The 9,105-nt window shown below is 39.6% G+C and overlaps 2 protein-coding genes across 3 annotated transcripts in view; both read right to left on the reverse strand.

The window, feature by feature from the left end:
* Window positions 1–767: 767 nt before the first annotated feature.
* On the reverse strand, window positions 768–1,830 carry LOC103265275 (40S ribosomal protein SA). 2 transcript variants are annotated; one of them, XM_021714976.1, is made up of 2 exons: window positions 1,394–1,830; window positions 768–1,324 (listed from the first exon to the last, which is right to left on the reverse strand). In XM_021714976.1, exons 1-2 carry the CDS (start codon window positions 1,730–1,732, stop codon window positions 845–847), a joined length of 819 nt encoding a protein of 272 aa, XP_021570651.1. In that variant the 5' UTR covers window positions 1,733–1,830; the 3' UTR covers window positions 768–844. The 2 variants fall into 2 exon arrangements, with proteins under 2 accessions (XP_021570651.1, XP_008061166.1); XM_008062975.2 differs by having other exon boundaries at window positions 777–1,830.
* Window positions 1,831–2,075: 245 nt separating this feature from the next.
* CUNH7orf57 (chromosome unknown C7orf57 homolog) overlaps window positions 2,076–9,105 on the reverse strand; it is a 30,328-nt gene continuing 23,298 nt past the window's right edge. Inside the window, exon 9 of the mRNA XM_008062977.1 lies at window positions 2,076–2,348. Within this exon, the coding sequence (XP_008061168.1) occupies window positions 2,296–2,348 (53 nt within the window). The 3' untranslated portion in view covers window positions 2,076–2,295. The remainder of the gene's footprint in view (window positions 2,349–9,105) is intronic.

Raw genomic sequence — 9,105 nt, forward strand, 5'->3', positions numbered from 1 at the left:
GTTACACTGGCCCAGATTTGATCATTGGTCTTTATTCCAAATTTTGTCTCTTCTTACCCTAAACCACAGGTTTCCATTACTATAATAACCTACATAAATAATTTAAGAGTTCTACATTACAAGTATCTGTTCCTGATGATTTTTTTCACTAAGATGGGGGTGTTTGGGAATGAGGTAAGAATTTAGATAAAGGAAGGAAAAGGCTAAAAAAGGAAGGAAAGGAGGGGGGGAAACCTTCTTGCTATAATGGTATATTCTTTTTATTCAATACATACAGCCATTCACATTTTTTACACATTGCCTATATCTCCCATTGTATATCAGCTTGATCAGACAATATAGACTTATATGCTCAATTTAGTACCTTATTTAGAAAACTAACCTGAAGAAAGTACATTATTTATTCTGGGAAAGAAGCTAAAATATATGTGACCTTAATTAGTTTTCTAAAAATCTTCTTGCATAAAATTATTGCTTTATAAATCAAGTGCACAGAATATAAAACTACATTTTTATACTAATTACTTATATAAAAATAACAAAAATTATAAAATGAGAGAATTTAGTCTATTAAAAACTTTTGTTGTCTATAAATTAAATATTAAAATTCAGCACATTTTCACTTAAAGGATATAAAATAATAAATGCTTATTATTTTGAACCTGTTTATGCAAAAAGTATTACCAAAAATTAAAAATAAACAAATGTTACAATGTTTTATATTAAATGTTTATAACTTCAAGGCATAATAAATTAAAATATTTTTCTTTTTTTCCTTAGAAACAAGTTTATTTTCCGCCAACCTTATTTCCGCGTTGCTTAAGAGCCTGTGTTGCTTAAGAGGTTAAGACCATTCAGTGGTTGTCCCTACCCATTCAGTGGCCTGAGCAGTGGGAGCTGCAGACCAGTCTTCTGTGGCAGGCTGAGCACTCCAGTCTTCAGTAGGAAACTGCTGAATTGGCACAGAGGGCACCTGCACACCTTCAGACCAGTCTGCAACCTCAGGCTGAGTAGCAGTGAACTCAGGAGCTGGAGCAGTCCATTCACCCTGAAATTCTTCTTTGGTCACAGCTTTTTCAGCAGCAGCCTGCTCTTCCTTTTCAATCTCTTCAGGATCTCTGTAGAAGTAGAGATCAGGCATAACCTCCCACGGGTGTTCACGGGAGATGGTGCCACGCATGCGCAGAACTTCTCGAGCCAGCATCCACCACATCAGACCCACTGAGTGAGCTCCCTTATTGTTGCACGGGATGGCAATGTCCACATAGCGCAGAGGAGAGTCTGTGTTACACAGAGCAATGGTGGGCAGGTTAACATAAGATGCCTCTGTGAGAGGCTGGTGGTCAGCCCTGGGATCAGTAACTACCAGCAGACGGGGCTCCCGGAAGGCTGCCTGGATCTGGTTGGTGAAGGTTCCAGGAGTGAAGCGACCAGCGATAGGAGTGGCTCCAGTGGCGGCAGCAAACTTCAGCACAGCCCGCTGGCCAGTATTCCTGGAAGATATGACACTGACATCAGCAGGGTTTTCAATGGCAACAATGGCACGAGCTGCAAGCAGAAGCTTCTCCCAGGTCCTCTTCAGATTTATAATGTAGATGCCATCACTCTTCCTTTTATAGATGTACTGTTCCATTTGGAAGTCAAGGTTGGTGCCACCTAAGTGGGTGCCTGCTGCAAGGAATTTGAGGACATCCTCCTCCTTCATTTGCAGGACATCAAGGGCTCCGGACATTGTGAAAGTTTCCCTTTAAGTTACGACGGGAATTGAGAACAACGCCGTATGGACCCCTCTGCGGGTAGCGCGGAACGCAAAATATTTTTCTTAATATAAATTGTATCACCATATCCTAGAATTATTTTTTTTTTGTCACTGGAAAATTATTTCTACACAGATTAGAGGATCAAATAATGGAAAAGGCTTAAAACTTATTGTATGAGTTTCTTCTATTTAATAATCCAATAGAAAGCCAACTAACAATAGTTCACACAAGAGGAGGTGATGTTAGCAAAAGCCAAGGAGAAGTGACTGGTTCTACGAAAACTGGGACATCACCAGGTCAGCAATGCAAAGGGTATCAGAGGCCTCAATTGTATTTATTGACCACCTGTTTACCATCCCAGAGAAATGCAAGAAAAAAACCAACACTTGCTCTGTCTATACCATAATGTCAAATCTGCTGCAAGACAGTGTTCCATACGAATATGTATCAGTAAAATATAACAGGAGCCTTATAAATATATCTGTGAAGTAGTCATATTTAGTCATTTACAAAGTTATCATAAATATATATCACATCAGGGTTTATTTGAGTTCGGCTGTTGTGATGAGGATGTAGCTGATTCTGGGCCTGTAACACAAAGTAAATACATGAGTAGACAAAGACAATACTAATTTAAAAATTTAGCTTATTAAATTTAAAACATGTATTTCTCTAAGTATTCATGAGGATTGTTTCTGAGGTCTACATAAATACTGACTGTACGATCCTACCTCCTGGCACAGATTATACACTGGAAACATGAGCCTCCGACTTTTGCACTGGTGGACAAGTAGAGAAAGCCCCATTGGAGACATTTAAATTGATGAGTTGTGGCTGTGCTCATTGAAAAGGTTCTGCTGACATAAATGCCCTGAACAGAACTAAATAGTGTGAGCACAGCCTGGAGAAAGCAAACAGGCAGAAGGGGCCACCGCAAGCCGTCAGTCTGCCTCTGTGCAGCATCTGTCCTTACTACCCAGTCTTATACACGTTTCAAAGTACAGCAGTGTGCCAGTTACTAAAGACCGCTTTCTTGCATGCCAAAATATCTAGGATAGCTCCAAGAAACTGCAACAAAAAATAATAATAATCTTGTCTCACGGAGGGAAAGAACCATTAATAAGTAGGAGAAACAGGAAACGGGAGAGGCAGGGAAACAGAAGAAAGAAAAAGACAATCTGAATGAGAAAGGAGAGTTTTTGTCATCAGCACCAGGACTAGCCTCAGGCTTAGAGATACTGAGAGGTGGGACACTCTCCTCAGTCATCCAGAAACCAAGCTGGTCACATTCACATAGTGATTCTTCAGATTTCAGGGGCTTTTTGCTTACTTAGGCTTTCATTAATTTTGAATGGTTAAAATATTTCTCTGAAGTTAACCAGGTCTTTCTGCTAATGGAAACACACAGATTATAAAACACTTGTAATGATTTAGTCCTTGATGAAAAGTTTATAAACTCATACTGATACCAAATGACAGTCTTTTGATGAGATCATATATTTTGTTGGAAGTGAGGCAAACTGTAACTACTTAAGACCATGCAGAAAACAATACTAAAACATATACATCTTCTGGAAGTGACCCTCTGTTCCCACTGCATTTGCATTTTTAAATTAGAGTCCTAAAGAAGCCCAAAGTTACCAGAAGAAGAAAATAAAAATGACCAGACAGGAATAAATCGGACAGAGACTATTCTTTTTTTTTGAGTCGGGGTCTCACTCTAGTGTCACCCAGGCTGGGCTGCAACAGCAGAATCACGGCTAACCACAGCCTCAACCAACTGGGCTCAAGTGATCCTTCCATCTCAGTCTCCCAAGTAGCTGGGACTACAAGTGCATGCCCACTACAGCTAATTTTTTATTTTTGTAGAGACAGGTCTCACTATGTTTTCTAGGCTGTTCTTGAACTCCTAGACTCAAGCAATCCACTCATCTCAACTTCCAAAAGTGCTGGGGTTACAGGCATGACCACCATGCCTGCCCAACTTAGAGACTTGGGGGAAAAAAGTGGTCCTAGGGAACAAAGTTAAACCCCACTGCACAGATAGATTGTAAGACAGTGGGAAGTGGGTTCCAGTGTGCCCATACACCTGTTGGTGGATACTGGGATTTGCAGATAGATTCTGAATCACAGCTTCTCCCTCAATTAAATCACAAAACTAGCTGGGCTCAGTGGCTCAGCCTGTCATCCCGCACCTTTGGCAGGTTGAGGTGAGTGGATTCTCTGAGCCCGCAGGTTCGAGACCCACCTGGGCAGTGAGACCTCATCTCTACAACAAATCAAAAAATCAGCCGGGCATGGTAGTGCATACCTGTAATTCCGGCTACCTGGAAGACTGAGGCGGAAGGATCGCCAGAGCCCAGCAGGTCCAGGCGGCGGTGGCCAGGAGCGGCCACTGCACTCCAGTCTGGGTAACACAGTGAGACTCCAACTAAAAAATAAATAAATAAATAAACAAAAATAAATCTCAAAACTACAAAAAGTACAGCCCCAACCCACAGTCCAGCTTCAAAAGTGAACAAAGCCATAGGATGCTCATAAGGAAGAACAGGAGATTGAATAAAAAGAAGTCAAAGCAACCCCACATTCCCCGAAAAACAGAATTAAAGAAGGGAGGGAAAGGGGGAGAGAAAAATCTACACAAATGAAGAAAAACCAAAAGAATAATATGGGTCTCTCACAGACCACCGGGAGGTCAGAAACTGAGAAAACTGACTTCAGAATGCAAACAGTGAAGAGCCCCCAGAATGACTGGTTTTAAACTACAAACCCAGATATCAAGACATTAATGGAGAGATTAAAAAGAATTGAGGAGAGACAAGAGGAAACTAGAAAGGAGCTGATAACTGAGATAACAGTAGTAAAGAATACTGTGAATGAAATAAATAACAAACTGATAAGCACAGAAAACAGAATTAGCCAAGCAGAAGAAAGAATCTCAGAACATGAGGACTAAAATATAGAACTAACCCAAACTGTCAAAAACATAGAAAAGAAACTTAAAAAGACAGAACAAAACCTTCAAGAGATGAGTGATTACTTCAAGAGACTGAACCTAAGAGTGATTGAACTTCCTGAGGCAGAGAGACAGAGGCCACCCTGGAACAAACATTCTACGAGACATCAGTGATGCAAAAATTCAAACACAAGAGATTCAGAAAACCCCTGCAAGACAAGAAATGAGAAGACTAACTCTCAGACACAATAATTCACCTAAACAAAGTAGGTATAAAAGAAGAAATCCAAAATGCAGCAAGAGAAAAAGGTCAGATTATCTACCATGGAAGACCAACTAGAATAGCAGCAACAGATTTATCTACAGAAACCCTTCAGGCTAGGAGAGCTTCCTAGATAGAGAGCCCTATCTTCAAAGTTCTAAAAGATAAAGATATCTAAAGATAGAGAGCCCTATCTTCAAAGTTCTAAAAGATAAACAATTTCAACAAAGAATAACCTATCCAGCCAAGCTAAGCCTCATCAGTAAGGGAGAATTAAAATCTTTCCCAGACAACCAATTCCTAAGAACTTACGCTGCTACCAGACCACCTCTACAAGAAGCACTTAAGAAAGTATTACACATAGAAGAAAAGGAAAAAAGAACAACCAGATTCTTCTCAAGAGTGCAGGAAAAAGATTTAAAACACACACAAACCAACCCCAAAACCAAAACAAAGAAAACAAACAAACAGGAACAAAAACAACAACTCTATAAGAACCACATGATAGGGATCAACTCTCACATTTCAATAATTAGCCTGAGTGAATGGACTAAATGCACCACTGAAAAGACAGAGAATGGCAAAATGGATTACATATCACCAGGCAACAATATATTGCCTTCAAGAGACTCATCTCACTAGAAAGGACACTCACAGACTCAAAGTAAGAGGATAGGAAACATTTTCAGGCGAACAGAATACAGAAAAAAGGAGGAGTCATGATCTTAATCTCAGACAAAACATCCTTTAAGCTATCAAAAATTAAAAAAGATACAGAAGGTCACTACATAGTGATAAAAGGTTTAATTCATCAACAAGAAATGTCTATCCTAAACATATATGCACCCAACATAGGAGCGCCAACTTTCATAAAGCGGCTTCTAGGTAAACTCAAAAAAGATATTGACTCTAACACTATCATAGCTGAGGACTTTAATACCCCACTCACAACCCTAGACAGATCATCAGGACAAAATCAGCAATGAGATCCAGAACCTCAATGTGACTCTTGACCAATCGACTTAATTGATACCTACAGAACACTCCACCCAACAACCACAGAATATACATTCTACTCATCACTGCACAGAATGTACTCTAAGATCAACAACATACTTGGCCATAAATCAAGCATAAATAAATTTCAAAAGATCAAAATTTTGCCATGCACCTTCTTGGACCACAGTGAAATAAAAATAAACATCAACACCAACAAGGTTCCTCCCAAACCCACAAAGACATGGACACTAAATAGCATGATGCTAAACAACTCCTGGGTCAATGAGAAAATAAAAGAGAGATTAAAAGATATCTGAAACTAATGAAAATGAAGAAACATCTTACCAAAATCTCTGAGATGCCATGAAAGCTGTAATAAGAGGGGAATTCATATCTCTACAAATGCACTTGAAGAAAATGGAAGAATCACAAATTAACAGCCGAACAAGTCACCTAAGGAAGTTGGAAAAGCAAGACCACCAAAACCCTAACTTCGGCAGAAGAATCCAGATCACCAAAATAAAAGCCCATATCCGGGACATAGAAGACTAAAAGATAATACAAAAAATCAATGAAACAAAAAGCTGGTTCTTTGAAAGGATAAACAAGATCAATGGTTCCCTAGCTAGACTGACCAAGAAAAAAAGAGAAAAAGCCCAAATAAACACAATCAGAAACACAAAAGATGAAGTCACATCTGACCCTGAAGAAATATAAAAGATCATTAGAGACTACTATGTACCCTGTATGGAAACAAACTTGAAAACCTAAAGGAAATGGAGGACTTTCTGACATCACACAACCTGCCTAGGTTGAAACAAGAAGAAATTGTGACCTTAAATAGAGCAATAACAATCAAGGAAATTGACTATGTCGTAAGAAAACTACCTACAAAAAAAAACTCTGGACCAGATGGCTTTCCAGTAGAATTCTATAAGGCATTCAAGGAGGAGCTGATACCAATCCTACTGAAAGTATTCCAGGTGATTGAGAAAGATGGAACTCTCCCTAAATCATTTTATGAAGCTAACATCACATTGATACCCAACCCAGGTAAAGACCAAACAAAGAAAGAGAACTACAGGCCACTATCTTTGATGAACATAGATGCTAAAATTCTCAACAAGATCCTAGCAAACTAGATTCAACAACACATCCAAAAATCATCCATCATGAACAAGTAGGCTTCATCCCTGGGACTTAAGGCTGGTTCAACATTTGCAAGACCATAAATATAATTAAATAAATCAACAGATGTCAAAGCAAAAACCACATGATTATATCATTAGATGCAGAAAAAGCTTTTGATAAAATCCAGCACCCCTCCTTGATAAAAACTCTCAAACAGCTAGGCATACATGGAACATACCTCAAAATAGTAAAAGCCATCTATGAGAAACCCACAGTCAACATACTCCTAAACAGACAAAAATTGTAACAATTTCCCCTGAAAACTGGAACAAGACAAGGATGCCCATTCTCACCCCTCCTGTTCAGTATAGTAATGGAAGTCCTGGCTAGAGCAATCAGAAAAGAGAAGACAATCAGGGGTATGCAAAAAGGAAAAGAGGAAGTCAAGTTATCTCTCTTTGCAGACAACATGATTGTGTACCTTGAAAACCCAAGCGAATCCGTCAAGAGCCTCCTTGCACTGATAAAGGACTTTGGCAAAATCTCAGCGTATAAAATAAATGTGCAAAAGACAATCGCATTTCTTTACATCAATAAAAAACAAACAGAAACCCAAATAAAAAGCACAATCCCATTCACAATAGCCACAAAAAAAAAAAAAAAAAAAGAAATACCTTGGCATCTTCCTAACCAGAGACGTGAAAGACCTTTACAACGAAAACTACAAAACACTTCTCAAAGAAATCAACGATGACACAAACAAGTGAAAAAATGGCCCATGTTCATGGATTGGAAGAATCAACATCATTAAGATGTCCATCTTACCTAAGACAATCTACAGATTTAGTGCAATACCCATCAAATTACCAGCAACATTCTTCTCAGATCTAGAAAAAACAATACAGGATTCATATGGAAACCCAAACAACCAAGAATAGCCAGAACAATCCTCAGCAAAAAAAACAAAGCAGGAGGTATCACAATACCAGACTTTAAACTTTACTATAAAGCTACAATAATCAAAACAGCTTGCTATTGGTACAGAACAGGCATATAGACCAATGGAATAGAAATGAGATTCCAGAAGCAAAACCTCAATTTCCCAACCAACCCATCTTCGACAAAGCCTCCACCACTCACCACTGGGGAGAGGAGAACCTATTCAGTAAATGGGGCTGGGTAAAGTGGCTGACCACATGCAGAAGATTCAAACAACACCCCTATCCATCCCCATACACACAAATTAACTCTAAATGGATCAGAGACCTAAATGTAAAACCTCAAACCATAAGAAGCTTAGGAAATGCAGGACACACCCTTATGGATGTTGGAACTGGCATCCAATTCCTGAGCAAAACCTGACATGCACAGGGCATAAAAGATAAGATAGACAAGTGGGACCTCATTAAACTGACAAGCTTCTGCAAAGCCAAAGAAACCATCAAGAGAGCAGGGAGACAGCCCACAGAGTTTTTGCCAACTCCATGTCTGACAAAAGCCTAACATCTAGGATCTACAAGGAACTCAAATGTGTTGCAAAGAAAAAAAACAAACAACCCCATTACAAAGTGGGCAAAAGATATGAACAGATACTTCTCAAAAGAAGACATGTGAGCGGCCAACAGATACATGAAGAAATGTTCAACCTCACTAGTCATCAAGGAGATGCAAATTAAAACTACACTGAGATACACCTAACTCCAGTCAGAATGGCCATCATCAATAACTCAAAAAATAACAGGTGCTGGTGGAGAGGATGTGGCGAAAAGGGAACTTTTCTTTTTTTTTTTTGAGTTGGAGTCTCACTCTGTTGCCCAGACTTGAGTGCAGTGGCCGATCCCAGCCACCGCAGGCTTGACCTGCTGGGCTCCGGTGATCCTTCCGCCTCAGCCTTCCGAGTGGCGGGAATTACAGGCATGCGCTACCACGCCCGGCTAATTTTTGATTTATTGTAGAAATGAGGTCTTGCTGCCCAGGCGGGTCTCGAACCCACGGGC

Source organism: Carlito syrichta, unplaced genomic scaffold, assembly GCF_000164805.1.
Source record: "Carlito syrichta isolate Samal-C Ts95f unplaced genomic scaffold, Tarsius_syrichta-2.0.1 Scaffold306292, whole genome shotgun sequence".
Taxonomy (NCBI): domain Eukaryota; kingdom Metazoa; phylum Chordata; class Mammalia; order Primates; family Tarsiidae; genus Carlito; species Carlito syrichta.

Coding starts and splice junctions, on each gene's coding strand:
- LOC103265275 (XM_008062975.2), bottom strand. CDS start 1,732: ATGTCCGGAGCCCTTGATGTCCTGCAAATGAAGGAGGAGGATGTCCTC.